The following is a 21,974-nucleotide window of genomic DNA, read 5'->3' on the forward strand; positions in this document are numbered from 1 at the left end:
TGTATCTGAATTGTATGGTGCTGTTGTATTCTACTGTACCAAGGCTGGTAGACTATATTATTTTAAAGGCTGTGGCTGTATTCACTCTATATCAACGGTGGGCAAACTGTGGCTCTCGAGCCGCATGCGGCTCGTCAACATAAATTTTGTGGCTCTTGTATTGAATCGTAATATTACAAAAAAATTAGGATTGTATACTTTATAAATATGTTATCATATGTGAATTCAACCAAGCAGTGGCGTACCTAAGTTATGGCAGTCATAGCTCGAGCCATGGGCGCCACATTGATAGAGGCTCGAAAATCGGTTAGTAAAAATTAAAATTTGTTACTTTCACGTTCTTCAAAATCTAATTTGATGCACAGATCAACAAAGCAGTCTCTTTTTTACTGTAGCCACTGTTAAACAATAGAATTTTGACGTTGCAAAAGCAACATTGTGCTCCTGGTTCATTTTGCGTTCAGTCAACAACAATTGGGAAGTCGCTAAGCAGCGATTAGTACTATTAGTTGAAGCTTAGTAGTAGCACCAGAATTTACTTATTCATTTTTATAAGATTTTATAACTTTGTAAAATCAAAATATCCTGCAATCTTGACAAATAAACACTTGGAAGAATTAATTCGCACAGCATTAACAACTTATCGTCCAAATTTTCAGATATTAGCGAGTCAAGTACAAAACTGATATGGATAAACAATTCAATCATTGTGTTTAATTGCTGTTATGCTATTTTGTGTCAACTGATTTTGCGGCTCGCCGGTGTTTAGGGTTTATCCGCAATCGGCTCTTTCTTTGAACAACTTTGCCCACCCCTGCTCTATATAGTGTAATAGTAGCCTCAATAGTGTTGCCAGATAAGGAATTCTGCCCTAATTTGAGAAAAATTTAAAGCTGTTGAAAACAAAACTTGTATTTTGGAAATTTTTGTTTGGTCTTGGGCAAAGATCAAAACCCTAATCTTGTTCCTAACTCTAACCCTTACCTTAACCCTTCCTAACTTTAATCCTAACTCTGGCAACACCTGATTGTAACCATGGAATTAAGTGTGGAAAAATAGCCACTTCCTATTTTAAAATTATTCTCTCTTGAATTGTTCAAAACCAAACTTTCTTGATTAGTCTTTATCCTCATAGGGTACTAAGATAAGATTTCCTATAGCTTCATCTTGAAGGTTTCACATACTTGTACATATCAGTAGATGTTTCAACCTGTGATGTATATACAGTTTTTGGAAGACACGTTTTGCAATCAACATGTATGAAAGCTGAACAAGAATGAGACCCCTGATTTGAAGGCTGGCTACTGGCATGGTACGGTGGTACCACAAGAAGGAGCCCTGTTAATTAGGTTTCTTTGCAAAAGTTATTTCAAAGATAAACAAATTTCACGGTAGTATCATAATTTATGTTCCAGATTGTTTGTTATTTTTCAAATTTGCTTAATGTGACGTTGTAGGGATAGTTTTCTATGCCAGAAATTTTTAGAATTGGAACATCTTAGGCCACAAATACAAAATGGATCATCATGGGCCATATATACCACCAGGTAGCATACCGTATCTTATGCACAGTATTGATTCATTCATCTGATTTATTCATCTTGTTTTACTTATAGGTTTAGTCACTTTATTATAATAGCCTATAGTTTTAATGTTGTTCAAGCAAGGTGCTAAGTAGGCATGCTTAAGCATATTATGGTTGTGTGATGAGATCACATACATAGCTTGTTACCACCAGTGGTCGGTTGATTTTATATTATCAAATAAAGGATCTAGCAACAAAACTTTGCATGAACCATGCAATTGTACGACTACATAGCGCATACTCGACGATTGTGTATGTGTATGCATGAACCTGATTGCGAAACCCTATCCTATACGCAGCAATACTATATATCAGCTGAAATATCCTGAGATGATGATGCATAATTATTTTTTTTTGTGCAATCAAAATTACCTTTTTTTTATTACTTTAGCTAATCGGCTAATTCTACTTTGCTTTTAATTCTTTAAAGAATAAAAGTACTTTTTCTAGCTCATTTTGGTCATGGTTATATTTGATTAGTATCATTATATTATGTTTCTGGCATTACATATAGCTGTTGATGTGTGATGTTGTGATATGTATTATTATGGCAACAGTAAACTTGTAGGTTTTTAATAAGTTAAGTCTAAGTTGAATACATTTTTGTTCCTAGAGGATTAGGTTTGCTGTATTTAGAAGTTTGGTTGGTTGGTTGTCATCTTCTTGTAGCCATATTCAGTTGTTTTAAAGCTTTATGTGTGCAATACTGCATGGTCGTACTCTTTTCAGGGGCATTCATCTCTCTTGCATCTGACTCCCTTCCTGTTTGTGACCGGATTCAAATAGCGAGAGGTTTGTGGAAGTTCTCACGTCAGAGCAACAAGGAAGAGACGATATTGTCATCGATTGTCTCCATTCTGAAGTCCAAAGCAACATTGTCGTAAGATGTTTGATATTTGCTGCACTAGCCCACAAGCAGCATTTCATGCTATGTTTGATTTTAAAATAAGAGTGATATATCACAGAGTAATGTGCTATGCGGCTGGATGCTGGGCTATGAAAAAGGGGGATATATCACTATCAGGACATTCTGTTGTAGCCGACCTGTTGCTGGAATATCTCACAGTGAGACTATTTGACATAAATTGTATTATATCTTGTTTTGTGCACACAGTTTTGTTTTCCGTGTTGAATTCCCGTTATGTTTTTTTACTAGATCTATTTCTCTGCCATTGTTATTATTATTATCATGTATTAATATATTGTTTCAGGGCTGAAGAAACAAGCAGTTTGTGGCAAACACTCTCTGAGTTTCTCACTAGCCAGTCTCTCAACAACTTCCTCCAAGGAACTACCAACACAATTGAAGTGGATCCCCCTGTTGAGGTTCATGGGTGACATGCAAAATCTGTTGATAAACATAAAATTAAATGCCTCTCATTCTTATGTTTTACTTTCTTGCCAATTTCTTGGCTTTTGAAACAACCTTCAAATCTTTCAATTTTAAATGAAATGTTTCCGTACATGTATTGTATTGCAAACTTATGGCTGAAATCTCAGTCACTGTTTAATCTTTGACATCCGTTGTTGTCTATGTGAGTATGTTGGCTGAGCAAGCTGTTGTATGCCACTTCTGTTTTGCTTTGCCAGTGAAGTGTGGAAGTGTAGAACAAATTTTAAATTTTTTCAGAAATTTCATGATCCTCTTCATAGCTGACAAATGAACCCATGGTCTGAAACCTTTCCCGCCTTCTCTTTCTCAATTTCTGGAACAGCTCAAACAATGCTGGAACAATTGTAAGAAAGCATTCAACTTTGTTTTGTATGAATTCTCAGGTTTACGTTGATACTCTTCAGCGAAGTACGGAATTGCTCCCTCTTTTGGACGTTGCGAAGGTTTTAGTTTTTCGCAAGAATGTGAAGAGCCAATACAAGTTAAAGTTTCAAACGGTCACAAGGCTTTTAGGATCCTGGCTCCTTGCTCTTGATAGGTGAGATGAGATTGTCAATTTCATAGCAAACACAAACTTTTCTGTTAAATTAGTCATAATTTATTTCAAAACACCAATTCATTTGTTCCTTGTATCAGATTTATATTTTGCTTGGTGAGGAGTTTAAATTTTATATTATCTCAGGCACAACTCTTTGCCTGAAGTTAAGCTGTGTAGCGAGATGTGGTAGAAACAACGTCTATATACATCAGATTTAGTAATTGAGCATTATCGTGAGTTAATATCTAAGTTGTCTACAGATTATCTGATGTGTCCTCTCCGCTGCATAAGGACATAGTGGAGTTTGTGACTTCGTTGATGAGAAGGGTTCATTCGGTTCTTCAAGAACAAAACATTAAAAGAGTAAGAATTGTGATGATTACCAGCGTTGTTTGTGGACAGTATGGCTGTGGATTCGGAAAGCTGTCTGTTTCATTTAAACAGAGACGTCTGAAATATTATTTTAAGTACTTTATCACCTTTTTTTTGCTCAGTTCTTCAACTAACTATAATTGCAATTCTATGAAATGAAACCATTTCATTCACTACCATATTTTAGGGCTTCTACAACATGGTGGAGCACTGTCTCATCCCTTTGCTCAAACTTCATAGAAAATTAGCTGTCGATTCCAATTCTTCTTTAGATCCTACAGTTGCTCTTCTTGTGGAAGATGTTTTGGAGCAAAGCTTGTTTGCAAAGTAAGCTTCCACTAAACTAGTTGGTTATTTATAAGGTAGTAGCTATAAAGTGACCCCCAACTCCCCAAGTAAACCATTTAAAACTTTCGAAAACAAAAGTGTAGTTCTGTCACCACGCCCTGAGTCTCATCAGTGCAGTGATGACCCTGGGTCTCATCAGTACATTGATGGGGACGATGGGTCTCATCAGTGCAGTGATGATAAGGTTGCTTCTAAAGGGATTTTTTTCAACATAGTTTTGTGATCATGCGACTAACACGTGTGAACTTATAAACGATTGTTTTGTCTTCTGAAGCATTTTTACCACTCCCCCTTTTGAGGTATCCAGCTGCTAACTCGCGGATGTGAATCGAGCTTATTGTTGTAGGGATTCTCTGATTTACTTCACGAGGATTATGACGAGTGAGTTTGAAGAATGGCGACTGGAAGAGACCTCTGAAGAAACCGATCAAATCAATACCAAGAAGCTGAACGACCAATCTTACCATTTCTGGCGGAAAGTCTCCAGTTTGAAGCCCGTCAGAGAGGTATGGCCTTGTTTGAATAAGCTTTGCAATGTGGTTGCAGGTTACTGTAATATTGTTATTAGTGTTCTAGACTTTGTGCAAGTGACATAAATATTGTCTTCCTTGCTTTCCCATCTCCACCAACTGAGCATTAGCCAGACTGCGACAAAACGAATATAAATAATTATCCAATGACCAACGTAATACGTATTCAAAAATCTCCACTCGCCTTGTTCATTTGAGATTTTTCACAGAGAAGCATTTTGTTGAATGCGGCCTCACATCGTCGTGTAATGCCATTTTTGTTTGTAAACTCGCGGTATATTTCTAGTGATTTCTATTTTGCTTAACTTGAATGGAAAAAAATAATGACCTTCACTGCAAGGAAAGAATCGGTCACCCCCAACCCCTTTAGTGAGATTACAACCGATGATGGTGGGTTAAATTTGTGTCACCTGTTAAATTGTTTCTGTCAATGCAAGACCAGGTTGACACACTTCACCTCCACAGATGGCTGCCGGTGTGACGTCATTATACAGAATGTGCGTCCGTGCCGCTGCTGGGAGGAAGTCATTCACCTTCTTCACTAATGTCGTCAACCTACTGGACGTCAAGAGAGAGGAGAGGCACCTGGAAACACTGGATTCCTTGCTCAAGGTATTGCTTTGTTATGGTGAAAACATGGATGGCTTGCCACCGTGCATGTTGTCTCCGTGGAAGGGGGAGGTGTAGCAATTCAATCGGACGTTTGTTCTTTATGCATTTCTGCAACATAAATTTTGTTGGAATACTGTTGTGAGTGATAGCCTGGCCAATTGATTTTAATGTTTAGACTTTAGAAAAAAAGTATTGATTTGTTTGCTTTGCTCTTTATAAGAATTATTTGTATTAAGATAAAATTTCGTAATTTTGTGCGAAATTGTTGCCTTGGTTCCATATCCTGCCTAGGCTTTGATACTTTGCTCAAAGTTAAGCGATGTCAAAGAGAGCGTAACACCGTAGCTTATGTCGTGCGCTGACTTTGAAGACAAATTGTCACTGGGAATAATGTTTATCGCAGCAATGTCTGGGGCGAATGCACAGTTGGGTCTGACGTAATAATTTGAAATTCCCGTAATGTAACTTGACCAGATGAACACGGTCAAGTAGTTTCTCTGGCAGACGGTGCAAGCTTCTTATTTTGTATTCTTGATTCTTTACATATGGCGAGCTACCTCCGAGTCTTCTGCTTGCTTCTTATCTTCGCATGGCAATGTTAACGCGATTTGTTCTGTGCAGTTGAACTTGGAAGCCAACTTGTATCAACCGAAGGTGGATGAAGACTTCGCGGGATTGCAGCACAATTGTTACAACGACCTGGTTCAACAACTTCTTCAGTTGAAGTGGGTGGATATGTAAACATAAAAGTGGTTGCATGCTTGATACCTAGCATCAGGGAATGAGAAGATAAAGTTCTGATCACGCTAGTAGGCTATCGAACGAAAGTAGGGTGGCCACTGGCCAGTTCTTTTTCTCGGTCGCCTTTTATTTTATAAGCACACCCGTGGCCCACCCAATCCACCCATTTGATTACACCCTGGGCGACAACGGTGACCGGTGTTTATTAACAACCTGCTTAAGCCGGGAGCCAAACCAGAATCGTATGATTGGAAAGCGATAAAGTTGATTTATATCTAAAAACAGGTTTAGAGTTAAGTCTTAGTAGTTGAGCAATGCACCTTTTAAAAGTTGCGAAATACCGACACAGCTCACAGACCCGACCTTGGTTTTCGGGTACGAATTGGACAATTCGAGATGTATCTGTACAAATTGCGTCTCTAAACACCCTGCTAACGCTTATAAATGAAAGATTTTGCATTACACTCCCTGATGATAATGAAGCTTCGTCATCAACTGATGACGTCAGGGTAACCACTTGACCTTGTCTGTTTCCAGGCCCGGTCCTCACTGGGGGAGATGCCTCGGCACGATAGCTGAGATAGACTGCGATGCTGTCGACGCCAAACTGTCTTGCGTCATGGACAAGTTACTGTCCGCTGATGATGACGTCACAGTGACGTGGATGGAAGAGATGTTGAGCCAGCTGTTTGAAGTTTTCAACAAAATGCGAAGGGTAGGTATTGTGTTCATGTTAACTGAGTAGCTTCATCGTCGGGTGATTTGTTTGCTGATGATGAACAAGCTCTCGTGGTGGGCAAAGTGGTTACCAGCAACGCTTTTGGACATGCCTGTTTCCGTGCCCCTTTCTATCTCGTGATGACATCATCATGCTGCAGCGACTGCTTATTGTTTCAGCCTCTCCTGGTGCTCGACACATTTTCCCAGAGGTTACGTCATCACAACGTGCTCGGTGACGTCACGAGTTGCATATCCATGAGTACGGCGTTAGGTGACGCTCTATCATCACAGTGCTCAATGCTGCCACCAGGAAATGTCGTGTTGGACATCTGGGATGCGGTTCTCCGTGAGGTGTCGTCCTCAGTCATCCCATGGAAGGAGGTGAGATGGTTTGAATTTTCCTCAATAAGTTTGTCCGAAGTTTGGCGATTTACTTCCTTGTTAGAATCGTATGTCATTGAAAGTACGTAACAATAGGTGATTTTCTTGACGCAATAATGGGTGAAAACGTTGAAATCCTTAGCTGCGTTTGAAGATAGTCTGATAGCAGGTTGCACCTGGCAACATCGTAATGTTGTTGAACTTGTTGATGTTTGTTTTCTTTATGACGTCACTCAGTCGCTACAGGAAGAGAATTGCTCGACTGGGGAATCCCCGAGCGTTGGTGATAAGCGCAAGATTCCACAAGGTGGCGCATCGAAGCGGACCAAGTACGACCCCACCATCCTCCGGTGCTACCTAGTGGTCCTGGCCCGCCTCCTGTCAGTGGCGGATGTGATGCAACTTCAGCTGCAGGTGAGTCGGTGGTTGCAAATCGTGCAGAAGTCTGGGGGTAGATCGCAACTCAAGAGTGAGAGGCTCGTGAGTGAGAGAGTTACATTGAGGTTATTCTTGTGTGAACTTGCAACTTCATTCTTATCGAGTGCTGTATTGACTGGGTCCTAGATTGTGAAGTGTTTTTGGATTTGATTCAAAATAGTTATCTCTGTGTGATTTTTTTGCCAGAATATTTACCTTCATTTTGATCACAAACTTCAATGTTCTGCTTCTCACAGTTCCGAATATTGTATTTCCTTCCACAGTTGCCGGTGCGGAAGAGATTCAGTCAGCTTCTGGGTGACCTTCGAACTTTGATTTTTGACATTCGGACCGGCATTGTTGTTCACCACAGTGACGTAATTGCTCAATACTTGGAATTAGTTGTTGCTGTCGGGAGAGTCCATGCGCTGATGACGCGATATGGTGACGCGAACACCCCCGATGGTATCACAGGTACGTCATCGCGTTTCTGGATATGACGTGTAAGTCTGTAGTACCATGCCTATTGCCTAGCCCTCAGTCATCATGCGCTCAAGCTAGCCACATGTCATAAAACGTCAGTAAACGTGACTTTCCAGTGTGATGTGTTTTTCGGGCTCATCTATGCTGCTGGGGAGAGATATGAACTATTCGTTTCCTGATCAACATAGGATTCAATTTTTGCGAGAATCCATTCCCGGTAACGTTCATGTTTCCCTTTACAAACGTTCAGATTTAGCATCAACTCTCTCGATTTTGCTTCAAAGAGGCCTGGTTTTTATCCCGAAACATTAGGATCTACCAATAGATATATAGTACAGATCGACCATGCTATGGCATGTCATGGCATGGCTTGTCATGGCTCCTCCATTGATCTCTATCATTGTCGACTTCAATTTTCAAATTTATTTTGTCAGGTCTTCCTTCGCGGTGTCTTCCCATCCATTGGTCTTCCTCTTCTCATTTTTCCCGTCATTACCTCATTCTAAACTCGCTTTGTCAAACTGTTCTCAACGAAACTGACATTAATTTAACGACCATCTTGCTGGTAACTGAGCTCGTGGTAATGTTCTCCCACCAGGTCCCGTTGTTCATTGTGATTGTGAAGTTTGAAAGTGTCCGCTGCTCTTGTATTGAACAATTGAACGCATCGACTTTTGTTGCTTTAGGCTTTCTGAGCATGGATTCCCTGCGCGATATTGAAGTGGGTCCTGACAAGTTAAACCCTCGCCAGCTGTTCAGCTTCAATAAGTGGATGTGCTTCAAGATAGATTGGCTCTCCTACCGTCTCCAGCAACAACCCGATGTGAGTGGCTCCCAACATGACTCAGTTGCTCCAACGACATGATTAGCGCCATCCAGAACGTCGCTGGTTCGACTCCTGCCTGTAGCGCTGTTTCAAATAACGCGACCTTTCCGATCGGCTCCACAATTCACGTCATCTTCAATGAGCATTGTGACGTACACAAACAGTGCGGTGTCGTCACCAGAAGAGATGTATCTTCTGGTAGAGTCAGGTCGTGGTTTGTTCTGTTGTGATTTGCAACGCGTGCGGGTCCCGCCTGTGGTAGATGGTTTGAGTTAGATAGATGGGAAGGTAAGGAAGCCAATCTTCTCCTGCAATGCCAATAATTGTCGTGCAAGATGCATCTCTTGCTCGCGGTGGGCGTCAAACTATTGTCCTTGAGAACGTGAGGTAGACACGCTCCTGCACTGACAACCAACAATGTTGAGTTGAGATCACGTGATCAGCTTCGAGCGAAAAGTGCAAAGCGATCAATTGATGACTCACCATTGATTCGTTCTTCATTGTCTCTGTAGAACAATGCTACAGAAAATGAATTAAAGGATGCTGTCACACTTCTGCTGGGCTTCGTACACCCCACCCCTGGCTCGACGTGGAATGGAAGAGAGGAAGCTATACGTGACAAAGGTGAGTTCTATGCTGCTACAATCAAAGGTGTCGATCGTGCTCTCTGACGAAACATCGGAAATGAAAAGCCGCCTGTCTATCACTTTTGACATTATGAGGCAGTTCAAACGGTTGCCAACAAAACCAAGCCCTCGCGTGTCCTCCAGTGGTTCGGATGACTCATTAAAGGTACGCGGCAATATTGCGATGAACTGCGCCCGTCAACTCTTATGCTTTCCATCTGCAGACACACTGAGCATCGCCACCGTGAGGCTGGTGAAGAATTCCTTCCACACCATCTTTGTGGTGGTTCCTCCTGTGAAGGCGATGTCCAACCTGATAGTAGCTTGCCACTGTGATTGTCAGACGAAGGTGACTTCATATGATGCATTGCTTACTTGGTTGGAAGTGGATCTTGGAAGAACTTTTCAACTACCTATCTTAATTTTCCATACCACTTTGTAGCTTTTCGTTTAATATTCTCATCGCGTTAAAGGCTTGTAGTCATTTGGGAGAGATATGTGGCTGACTTGCAGCTTGCTAATATTCCACACTGAGCACATCGCATGGTGATTAATTTATTAATAAAGTTGATCGCACTCATTTAGTCAAAGTCGCCGGGTAATCCCCCAGTGTGAGCCTATTATTCTTGTGTTTGTGAAGCAAAAGAAAGTGGACACAGCATGTTGGCGCGGCCGACCTGGCACAGGGACACCTCACCACAAGATTATTTTGCCCTTTGTTTTCAGGGTGATGACATCACGATGGTGTCACCCATTCGTGACTTGATGACGTCACACGGCTTCATTGAGAATCGTCACTTGCATACGTCATTGCTGGAGAGCTGTATTGAGTTAGCAGAAAGGTCGTTGAAAGGTAAGTAGGCTGCATAGTGCATATTGTACTGGCCCATGTTGCTTGTAACGAGCTAGCGTTGCGTTGTTGTGTTCATCTGTTCAACTTTTGGTTCTGGTCATGTGAGCAAGTGCAACTGAAATTTAGTATTTGAACTTTTCAGAATCGAAACTCGATCGTCCAGCAGTTGCTGCAGTTCTGAACTTCGCTCAGAAACGTTTGACGTCACCAACCGATGAGGTGAACGTCAGAGATGACGTCATAGCCATGTTTTTACAACGATGCGAGCATCAGGTTTGCAGGACTTCGGAAATTCTTGTTTTTAAGTCAACGAGCTTTAAAAACCCTTTTTACGTCACTATGACATCTTTTCCAGGTCATGAAAGACGCATTCAACCGTATCATAGCATTATTACGTCACATTCCTTACCAATGTTTTCCGATGCATGAAAAACACGCTTGGCTGGCTTTAGTCGTGTGTGCCCTCGTGACGTTGGATGACGTTGAAGATTGCGTCACAGTGGCCGATGAGATCATAGGTGGGCAAAGTTTACTTTTTGATAGATTTTCACCAGATGTTACCTCGCGATGGGCCACGTCTATGCATCATCTCCTGTTTGGTTTTGATTATATCCCGACTGATTATTTTGTTTCGTTTTTACTATTTTTGTGATTGTTGGTTGATTCGCGTATTAATTTGTTTATAAAAGAGCAACTTGCCCGCTGAGTTAGTTTGTCACTGTCATCTCAGCACCACACACCGCGATTCTTTATAATAAGTAAACAAAATCAGTCAAGTTCGGAAACTTGTATAATTTATTGATAAAGCGTTCGCCACCGAAAAGGCGACTTCTCTAGTATCTAGAAAAACTCAAGTAAATGAAAACATAACAATTTAAAATTACTTTGCCAATGAGATCTACTAAGAAAATAAATTAAAACAACAACAACTTTAACAGTTACAAAGCTGCGAAAGTTGTCACAGAACTGCTTCTAACAGAGACCTCGCTAAATGCTGCGAAACTAAATGAACATAATTTTGTATTATTTCTTTTTACAAAAATTATGTTATGTTCATAATTTTTGTAAAATAATAATAACATGAATAATAAAAACATTTTTGTGTTACAGGTTCCAAAAAATGCGAAGACTTTGCTTCAATACTTCCGCTTCGTGTCGCTATGCCATTTGTGACGTCACACCTCCACAAGTACGTCATGCAGTTTTGAGTTGTCCAATTCTTACGTCATTTGGACCGATGAGCGTCAGGCCAATTATTTATTTCTTGTTCCTTTATGTTGTTTGTCAGGTTTACCTCCGAGTGCCTGAGCCGCGCCCACCGCGTCCTGCATGATCTCATAAGGCTGGAGCTGCACTCGCGCGACCCAACGCGACACTCCTTCAATACCCTGGTGAGTGGGGAGGGTCTTCAAAGGTCAATATTCAAAACAGCATACTGTATTGTAGTTTAGCCAGAGCAAGAGGCTTCATTCGTCTTGGTGGACTCAGGTGTTGTTAATAATTTAATTTCTGGGTTGCAGGAATTTATCGAAGCCACTGAAATCATGGATTCAAAGTTGGAGGGTTGTAGTTTTACTTGTATTTCCCGATGAAATGTAGTTGCTTCATCGAAGGGTGGCTCATGAGGAAAGTACAAATACCACCACTTATGTTAACGCCTGTGGGGACTTCTTCGTGCAAACAATTATTGTTTCAATTCCAACTTACTTTGTTGACCACGAGAGATCGCAAGCCGGTCATTGATGACATCATTTTGCTTAGGTGCGCAAGTCCATCAGCTCTGATGACGAATCCTCGATCCTCTCTGTCGTCATCCTGATGGAGCCGCTTTTCACTCTGGTCCACCGACACCGGGGAGGAGGACACGTCAGCCGCTACGTGTTCCTGCGTCAGCATGACGTCAGAGAACAGTATTTCACCGACAATCTCCACCTCAGAAACGTCATCCTCCCCCCGCGCAAAGGCGTCATTATTGATGACATCACTGCTGCCGTATTGCAGAAGTGTGACCTCATAATGCAAGGATTGTTGTCACGTAAGTCATTGTGGCCTGAAATGAGATTTTGTAATGTTTTCATAGTTGATCAGGTGACGAGGAGGTCACGATTCCTCTGTCTTCCTCTCTTGTCGCAAGGATGGTTGTGATGTGCGAGCAGGGTTGGAAGTTATCAGTCAATATATTCAATGACTATTGAGTTGAAAGACTTGAAATTGTTTCATTCAGTTTCTAAGGATTACTTGAGGAGCAATCAAGCAGCATCCGATTGTGATCTTGCCAAGCTCTGTCTTCTTGCCTCTCACTCGCTGGACAGCTCCTCCTGCTCAAAGAAAGGATCTCATCAGAGGTCGTTCATGGAAGATGTTAATATCAGTAAATGGGTCAATCGACTTGTGGTTGAAGTGAAATCTGAAAGGTGAGTCAGCCGATTCTCATCTTTGATGAGGAGTAGCTCGGACCTGGTCATCAGTTGCAATAACAGAGGAATTAGCTTCAAATCTAGGGACAAATATCCATTTGCGATACCCAGTGATTGGAATAGTGTGCAAGCTGCTTTGCCACAAAACTTCCGTCGCTTGCTCTTTTAGAAACGCTTTTTCAGTGTGAGGATGACTCTCTCTTACGTTCCTGGAATCATCAGTTGATGTTTTTTTTTTTCTATAAAGGAGGGAAGTCTTTCGAAAGTTCAATTAGACTCGATATAGGCAGTTAGGCACATGGTATGCCTTGACTTGTGGTATGCCGATAGGAACTATCCAACTTGTTGATTAACAAGAACTAATTGAAACAACCTTGAAAGAGAAGATCGTTCGTTAAAGCTCAGTGACGTGACAATCGCCATTTGCTTTTCAGCGATGCCGCGATCGCGATGAGGAAGCTGCAGCTGGTACTGACTTACCTGGAACTGATGGTTAATGACGCAACTACGGAGGTGAGCAACTTGTGTCGCATCCAGGTTTGTAGGGAGCCAATCAACGAGATGGAAGGGAGCCAATCAACTTGTCCGCCACCAACCATGCAACTATGTGCCTAAAACACAACTGCTTGCTCTTGAGCGGTGTCGAACCGGCGTCCTTTCGAACGTCTTACCGGGGCTTGCACTGCTTGGTTGTGCAGCGGATTAGGTGGAAGAACCAGATAAGATTGTTTAAATAATTGCAAGTATGCACCGTGCAGTGTGAATGACGTTGTGATGACGTGTTGCAGTGGAAAAGCACTGGTATGACGTCATCGTGGAGCGACGTATTGATGATCTTGGTTGAAGGTTTCACATCAGCGATGATAAAGAAGCATCGTCTGTGTCGGATGTTGCTGGAGAGATGCGTGGTGGCTTCCCTGCTCCTGGCACCATCGGTGGACCAGTGCCAAGGTAAGGCCATTCGTTTTCATATGCTCTAATGATAACCGTTGCTTTCTGCAGTGTGTGCCCCTTCACCTCACAAGTGAAATGCAGAACTTGAGCTGGTGTTGAAATTTATTTTCTTGAGACACATTGATACCCTGGATGAGTGACATCAGTAGCTCTTCATAGGTCTGAAGCGCGCAGGTTCGACTCTCCACCTTGGTAACTGTATCTTGAGTTGCCATCGTTCCATAGACGGACGCGAAAGATTATGTTGTGTGTAAATCTTCTACTTGTGTTGCGATGCGTGGGTTGTCTCAATGTTCTGTTGGTCGCCCTATGCTCATTTCGCGTTGTGTTCCTGCAGAGCTGTTCATGCGTATCAATCTACATCCTGACGTCATGATGAAACTGGAAGTGGCCCGGATGTTAGCGTCATGCTATGACGTCAAACGAAGACAATTGTGCAGCGTCCGACCTGACGATGGGAAAGGTAGGTTGTTGCCATGGAAACGGTACGTTGGATGATTTTTTTTCATTCTGGAAAAACTTACAACTATCTGGCTATTATCTGCAACTTACCACATTATGACGCAGACGACGCCGAATTCATCGCCGTCCAGGTCCAGTACCTTCACCGCTCGCTTGAGGGCGCTGTTAAGCTAGTTGATTATGTCGTTTCATCATCAACCGACCAATCAGAAGCGAGCTTGCTGGCGGATATTTTGACAACAACGTCAAAACTAGTCGAGCTGAGCGCGGTAGGTGCACGCTTGTACGTCATTTCGGTAGGGATTGTAGATCATAGGGATGCGAAACTTCATCCGCTTTTGGCTTTTCCGCAACACTAGAAGGGTTACGTTTTTATTTCTAATTTACAAAATATTTTACTTTTTATGGGTTATATAAGAAGAGTGAAGTTGGTTTTAAAGTAATTTAAGGTTTTTAGTTGAAAACAAGCCAGCAGCAAAGCGTAAAAAAAATGTGTAATTGGCAATTGACCCTTCTAATGTTGAAGGAACAACGGAGTTGCGCGTCCCGTAATGTACCGTTCCTACATTTCGGTCCCGTTGTCATAGTTTTGAAATCTCGCTCTTGTCGCTCATTGACATTGTTCACTTTATCCACAGCTGATCAAACCCCGGCAGGCGTCCATCGTCTTCCTCATCCTCGTTCGTGTTCCCCTGCACAGCTACCTCGGCAAGCCAGGTCAGTGGGACTGGTGACGTCACATATCGGCGGGAGCTCTTTCTAATTTCTCTGCTACTTTCCAGGGTTTTCACTTCTATTTTCTGCTTTTGAAAAAGTATTTTTTGCGGTGATATCCCACCACAAGATGGCGATGAACGGATGGATTCCACTGATCATGTCGCAGTGCCGCAAGATGACTGACGTCACAATGCGCGTCGGAAGGTGAGCGGTTGGTGTTGAATCCGATGACTGCGCAACATCAACGCTGTTGGCAAACCGATGTGTCGATGTCTTATTGATTGTTGAAAAACGCGATAACAATTAATCAACAAACTCAGCTATCTGAAAGCTATGATCCATTGTAAGTTGCACAGAAACAAACGACCTCCACCGATGGAAACGGCAAACAACTCAATTGTCAAAATGGTCCAGATATAGACCACCTAAGTGCCCGGTAACCCATTTAAAACAGGTAGCCTAAGCACACAACAACCCACCGGTTCCACAATAATCTCAAGGATTGGCTAAGCCAAGATGGCGTATTTTGTGTCGTATGAGACAACATTGACAGGCAGTAACGTGGCGGTCACAATGGGGGCCTAGCATGAGGTCTCGTTGCACAAATATACGTGTTTCCTCGTTTGTTTAAAACAAAACAAGATCTTGAAAGCATTTTAATTTCCAGCCAATCCTACATCGATTCGGACCGCGACAGGCTGGAGACGGCCGTCAACTGCGCGCGCGTCATCGGGAGAATTGCATCTTTCCTCGCCTCGAACTATCAGTCTTTCTTCAGGAATGTGAGTCATACTCATCAATGTTCATGAACCGAACCATCGCGCGCGTGGTTGCGCTTCAATCGACAATTTTTTACAAATTCTTTAATTCCGCTGCAATCCCGTTGTGCTATTATTTGCAATCGCGCTATGGCTCGGTGTTTTTTACTTGTCGTTTAATGAATCTCACTGATCTCGCGGTTGCTGCTGTCTGCTCTGCATATACATGCGCGAACATCTCCATGTTGCATACCTACTGTTTGTATATTCGCAGACTGCCGCATACTTACTCGCGGATTACTCACATGGACTAACCAAAGATACCCTCCATCCGTCAGTGAAGGTTAGTGCTTGTACCGCTATATTGCTGGCTTGGTGTGCAAAAGCAACACATCGTTTCGAATTGTTCACATTTACAGGTTACCCTTTAGGACTTGAAATTTGTAGGAAATCTTTTAAACATACAAAAAAAATATTTTAAACGGTGACGTAGATAATATCCTTGTATGTGACGTCACAACCTATGTTATTAGCAGTGACGTAGTAAGACTCTATGCGAGTTTTGTTCTTTGCAGGAAATCCTCCATTCCGCTTTCTACTCGATCGCTTCACTCACCTTGGACAATGATGTGGCGATGCTTAAGACAACACTGCCACCTGGTGTGCGCGATGTTTTCCGAAACTTTTACGAAGATTACCGAAAATATTTCCAATATCGTGGCGTTGTATGACACCTCGCAGCGGCAGAGAGCAAATTAACCTCTATGACGACACAAAGCTTCGTTCTGGCAAACACGCGCTGGCTTGTTCATCGATTCGTTTGTGACGTCATTTCGTTGCAAACTCCTGCCAATAAACTATTGAAATGCAATTGATTGAGTTTCGCTTTTACAATCATCAACAACAATGCCACACCGACTTTGAATTTACTATAATTGCCCGAGAAAATGACGCGGTAAAATTACGTTTCAAAGAGGCCATATTCATCAGCAGACAAAATCCTAAAATCAACAACCGTGCCGAAAGGGAAGAACTACGTCATCTAATCTACTAATCAACTGAAAACAAATTTTGCAACAAAAAACGCCTAACAACACAGAAACTCAACAACCAGCAGCCTCAAGCTAAACAAAAGAACCACACTTAAGAACCACTCACTGACTTCAACACTATTCATCATAGCACATGACTAGGGAACTGTGTTCCGAAAGCTAGCGCAACTTACTATTGCCACAGCAAACTCGCAGCATCAGGCTAAGACAGATCGTTTAAATCTACCTTGTGAAGTAAACTATTGAAAGATGACCTTTTGTGGTTGGTAGGCGGGAAGCTACGAGGCAGCCTTCGTCTGGACGGGGTTGTGGGCATGGTCTGGTCCTGTTCTAACAGCCGAGTGGTGGTGCGTGCTTTTGCTCACAATTAGCTTATCTTTAAAGCGATATCAAACCTCAGTGATTAGTTGCTCCCTCTCTTGTCTCATCCGACGGAAAATGAACCAGGAAAAGCCTATCAAGGCTTTGTCAGTCCGAAGATAAACATTCAAAAACCAAACCGAAGGAACTCCAAACTGGCTGGGACAAAATCCAGCCTCGTCCCCCTAGTATTGAAGTAACTGATGGGAAGTGACGCGTGCGGAGTTGCATCGCGTCCATCCACACTCGCCGCATCGATTTTTTGTTATTGATTGCAATCTAGCTATTATGACGTAGTAACATATGCAAGGTCACCAAGTGTGCTTGTCGATGTTGTTTTCTATTCGCGATGCAGTTCACAGATTGTCTGTAGGTTTCGATGGTCAGGTCGAACTTTCAACAAGCGAGAAATTTTTCAAAGTGAGGTTTTTTAAATTATTTTTTGTATTCAAGAAGTAAATTGTCTGGATTTGCAACGGACATTGGTCTTTCGTAGATTTGTGCAAATTCTCACCGAAAGAAATTATCGCAATTCGATTTGTTACGGACCAACATGACCGAGGACTTCTGTGTGATGCAAACATTAAAATCAACAAAAACAGGAAATGCTTCGGATTTTGAAGATCATGCAAAACTTCACCAGCCACTTCTGGAGGGGGAAGGTCGAGAAGAGAACAGGAAACAATCTGTTTCTAAATGTCAACAGTTGAAAAAGAGCGATGGAAACACTGCAAAGTATGTTCCTTCTCAAAGGGGGCCGAATCACTGTAAGTGACATATTTAATTAGGTAGTCTGCAAATTAGTAGACCTAGGCCTATCTACAACTAATTAAAACCAAAAAAATTCAACACGTAGCCTAAGTTTTACTGGTCGTGCTTTAAGTAACAGTCTATTCTAGAATAGGCTAACTTACTTAAATTGGATCTCCGACCGTATCAATGAAAAACTCACAACGTTCCAAAATCACACCATGAGAAGCATAACTAACAAAAGGCTACTTGACCACATGAAAAAAGGAGACCTATATTGACTATAACGAAGCTACAACCAATTGCAGCAATAATAAAATTAAATATTCTAGAAATGGTTGGTCACACTAACTTAAAGATCAAAATACGGAGTCAGCAAATTCTGCATGGAAAATTTACGGAAAGAGGCAGGCCACCAAAGCGATGGCATGGACCGAACTCAACTTGACGACACTGGGTGAGCTAGCTGACATCCATGACTCATGGAAACAGATCTCATGTTGATGCGCAATCAGCTGCAAGCGGAGATGGTGATTGAATATATTTAGCTATAGGTTTTATTGCAAGTAAACGAGTGTTCGTTTTCTTTAGACTTGGTCTTGGTTATCAAAGAAGCAAAGGGTTTGGTCAATGCGAATGTAAGGCACACGCCACACAGTCTAAACTAGATTCATATGTTCAGCAGACATGCCTATAGTCTATTGAAAACTGAACTAAAATTGCAACTGAAATGAATCGAAGAAAAAATCAGGCTACAAACTAACATACCGTAATGTTATAGTTTTATTTATTGTCGCTCTACAACAGCTAAGGTCTTTTATCGATAGGTAAAGGGGGTCCCATACTTGATTCAAGTGTCGGGTATGAGAAGATAAGGTTCTCATTGTACTAAGCCTTCGGCACTAAGGAGAGTAGGGTGGCCAGTTCCTTTCTCTCGGCCGCCTTTACTTCAGCAACTACGCCCACCCAATTTATTACACCCTGGGTAGAGGTGAGCGGTGTTTTCAACCACCAGCTGAAGCCGGGAGTCGAACCAGGTTTGCATAATTGGAAAACCAACGCCTTATCCGTTGCGCCATCCCACCGCTTGTCGATAGGACTCATTTTTAATTTTGCCATTCGGTTTAGGCCTACGATGTCATCCAATTATTACGCGATTATTCTCACTGCGTTATGCAAGAAAGAACACAATCAGTAGGCCTACTATTTTTAAAGTCTTTGGTTTGACCATAGATGACTTATTTCGACCCGATCTGGAACCGTTCTCAAATCTAGCAGAGCTGAAAGCGAAACCACTCGGCCACTGACCTGGTAGTCCACAAACTAAACTTCCAAATCGATTGATTGCGTGTTGGTGCATTCCACTCTTAATCTTTATTTGTTCAGGCAACCACACGTTTGTTTATCTTTGGCGGGCATACAAGATATGGACTCTTCCCATGGCGACTCTAGCGGGAGTTCTGATGTTGTTTGGATTCCATATCACTGGTTTAATTTTGCTTGTTTTCACTTGCTTTTGCATGGTCGCTGATGTCATTGTTCAGTTTGTTACTGGAAACTTGTAGACTGCGCTGGACGATCACAAGCATCAACGTCTCGATGAGGAGAAAGTTCTTTTGTTTGTACAATAAACTACTATAGTAGCTTATGACCTGAGCGCATTTTCAACTTGGTCAAATATTTCATACGTCGCTTTTGTATTTAATTGTGCATTAGGCTACTTTAAACTGTCCATTGAAGCATTTAAAAATTCGCGTGTTTTTGTCCATGAAGCACTGATTAGAACCGTAAATTCTGGTAGTGCTTCTTGCCTCGGCTTGTTGATTTGTAGGGTAACACTGAAAAGCAAATGAAGATAGGATATGCCAAAGAGCAATTAAGTAGCCTACAAATGGACAAGACTTAATCCAAAACTTGAGTAAACAAAAAATCTGGGTCATTAAAAGAGAGACTGCATTCAAACATTTGCTATTTTGAATCATCAGATGACACCAAGCTTAAGGTAAGACCTATTCGGACACATAAAATCTCATTAAACTCATTCGGGACCGTTTCCCAGTCCCTGTATCGGTGCATATTTGTAGGCCTAGAGGTCTACAAGTTTGAACTGCGGAAGCGGCATGGTGACTGAAATTAACAAAGTAAAGTTTCCACTTGTTGTCTTTGATGTATTTTTTTTACTAAGTGCCGCTGAATGGAAGACTGTTTGTTTTTTGTTTGTTTGTTTTATTATCTTTATCCTGCATTGCGGGAAAGCGGACTTGAGCGCTATGCATCGGTGTACGCCTTCCGACGTACACCTGACCCACGTTGCAGCCGACTGCAATGTCTGTTTCCGGTTGTTTACTCTACTTATGACTTAAATTTGGTACTACCGGTACCCATTACTCGAAATCGATCACTGGGTAGAGGCAATTATCGTAAAGTTCCTTGCCCAGAGAAACAACATTAAATGTCTAGTCCATAAAGTGCGTTGCTCAAGTGCACACCTTGAGACGGCCGAGAGTAAAATCAATGCCATTTGATCTTGTTGTAATTTTGTTGGTTTGCAAAGCTGAGAACTTAAAGTAATGAGCTATCTGGGCAGACAAAGTGAGCAGCGGTTGGTCCAAGGGCAGTTGCTTGGAAGTTCTTCTAGGCTTGAGGTCTATGAAGGTTGATTCTGAATGCAACACTCATGATGATGTTTAAAATAGAGTAGCCTAGCCTACAGAAGCACAAGGAAGCAAAACCCTAAAAGTTTTAGACGTGGATAAGATGTAGCCTAAATGAAAGTAAATTAGGCTACGCACGGCCATCAAACCCAGTAGCGTTGACAGAAAAGTCCAGCCGGTGGCCTGCTTTTGGACCCGGGCCCGAAACTTTTCCAAGGAGACAAGAACTTGAAGAAGTCATCGCGTATTCATGAGATGTAGTGCGTTTTCCTTAAAAGTATCTTGATTTGGAGGATAAAAATCTCACTCGTACCGGGCCCAAACTATTCTCATAACAGCCCTGCCCAAACCAAGAGTATAAGTGAGCAAATGAATGGCTTAAAAAAACAGTCGGCTTTACATAGGCCACGTAAAGCAACTGGAGGTGTACAATTGAAACAAAATGGTGAATAATATAAAAAAAATTGCTGACCGAAATCCCATCCTTTTGCCTCTAGACTTTCCGTTTCAGCGGATCATTTCAATTGTTTTGCGGAAAAATTTTAACGGCAAAGCGATAGTGAGGAATGAGGATTGAAGAACAATAGTGGAATCTGAAACCACCGTCATTCTGGCAGAATAGTTTTTCCGCTTTCCGCCAAAAAAGTCATCCGTGAATAAGTGCGAGGCATAAAATGCGACCTGACATACCTTCGAAATACCTTAAAAAAAACAATAACTCGCAACACGTGCCACTTAAATTTTACATGCATCGGATTCAGTATTAAATTACCTTTCCAGGGATGTGCATCAATAGGTGGGCATTTGGAAGGAACTCCCAGCAGAACGCTCCAAAGATGGAGGATATATTTACGATAAACATTAAAATAATAAGATTTTTGCATAATAGACACCACTTCAAACATCTTCGAATAGAACTATAATCCGCAACACGTGCCACTTAAATTTTGCATGCATCGGATTCAGTATTAAATCACCTTTCCAGGGATGTGCACCAATAGGTGGGCATTTGGAAGGAACTCCCAGCAGAACGCTTCAAAGATGGAGGATATATTTACGATAAACATTAAAATAATATGATTTTTGAATAATTGACACCTCTTCAAACATCTTGACATAGAACTATAATCCGCAACACGTGCCACTTAAGTTTTGCATGCATCGGATTCAGTATTATATTCCCTTTCCAGGGATGTGCACCAATAGGTGGGCATTTGAAAGGAACTCCCAGCAGAACGCTTCAAAGATGTAAGATATATTTAAAATAAACATTAAAATAATACGATTTTTGCATAATAGACACCACTTCAAACATCTTCGAATAGAACTATAATCCGCAATACGTACCACTTAAATTTTGCATGCATCGGATTCAGTATTAAATTACCTTTCCAGGGATGTGCATCAATAGGTGGGCATTTGGAA

General features: G+C 41.8%; 1 protein-coding gene across 2 annotated transcripts; it reads left to right on the top strand.

The window, feature by feature from the left end:
* Positions 1 to 1,412: 1,412 nt before the first annotated feature.
* Positions 1,413 to 16,982, top strand: LOC145786612 (uncharacterized). 2 transcript variants are annotated; one of them, XM_082598299.1, is made up of 32 exons: positions 1,413 to 1,547; positions 2,315 to 2,465; positions 2,797 to 2,911; positions 3,362 to 3,516; positions 3,777 to 3,879; positions 4,076 to 4,215; positions 4,583 to 4,742; positions 5,232 to 5,378; positions 6,000 to 6,103; positions 6,657 to 6,834; positions 7,017 to 7,220; positions 7,458 to 7,634; positions 7,922 to 8,111; positions 8,807 to 8,943; positions 9,459 to 9,570; positions 9,797 to 9,921; positions 10,299 to 10,425; positions 10,568 to 10,698; positions 10,781 to 10,943; positions 11,536 to 11,614; positions 11,714 to 11,816; positions 12,187 to 12,460; positions 12,650 to 12,839; positions 13,277 to 13,355; positions 13,631 to 13,793; positions 14,134 to 14,259; positions 14,364 to 14,527; positions 14,897 to 14,975; positions 15,041 to 15,179; positions 15,643 to 15,757; positions 16,008 to 16,076; positions 16,309 to 16,982. In XM_082598299.1, exons 1-32 carry the CDS (start codon positions 1,517 to 1,519, stop codon positions 16,462 to 16,464), a joined length of 4,386 nt encoding a protein of 1,461 aa, XP_082454425.1. In that variant the 5' UTR covers positions 1,413 to 1,516; the 3' UTR covers positions 16,465 to 16,982. The 2 variants fall into 2 exon arrangements, with proteins under 2 accessions (XP_082454425.1, XP_082454426.1); XM_082598300.1 differs by having other exon boundaries at positions 7,467 to 7,634.
* Positions 16,983 to 21,974: the final 4,992 nt, after the last annotated feature.

This window comes from Aplidium turbinatum, chromosome 17, assembly GCF_918807975.1.
Source record: "Aplidium turbinatum chromosome 17, kaAplTurb1.1, whole genome shotgun sequence".
NCBI classification, from domain to species: domain Eukaryota; kingdom Metazoa; phylum Chordata; class Ascidiacea; order Aplousobranchia; family Polyclinidae; genus Aplidium; species Aplidium turbinatum.

What these genes read in the sequence shown, in the direction of transcription:
- LOC145786612 (XM_082598299.1), top strand. Translation starts at nt 1,517, where the DNA reads ATGGATCATCATGGGCCATATATACCACCAG. An exon ending in TTTTCAACAAAATGCGAAGG is followed by an intron (nt 6,835 to 7,016) that starts GTAGGTATTGTG and finishes TTATTGTTTCAG; the next exon opens with CCTCTCCTGGTGCTCGACAC. An exon ending in AACTAGTCGAGCTGAGCGCG is followed by an intron (nt 14,528 to 14,896) that starts GTAGGTGCACGC and finishes CTTTATCCACAG; the next exon opens with CTGATCAAACCCCGGCAGGC.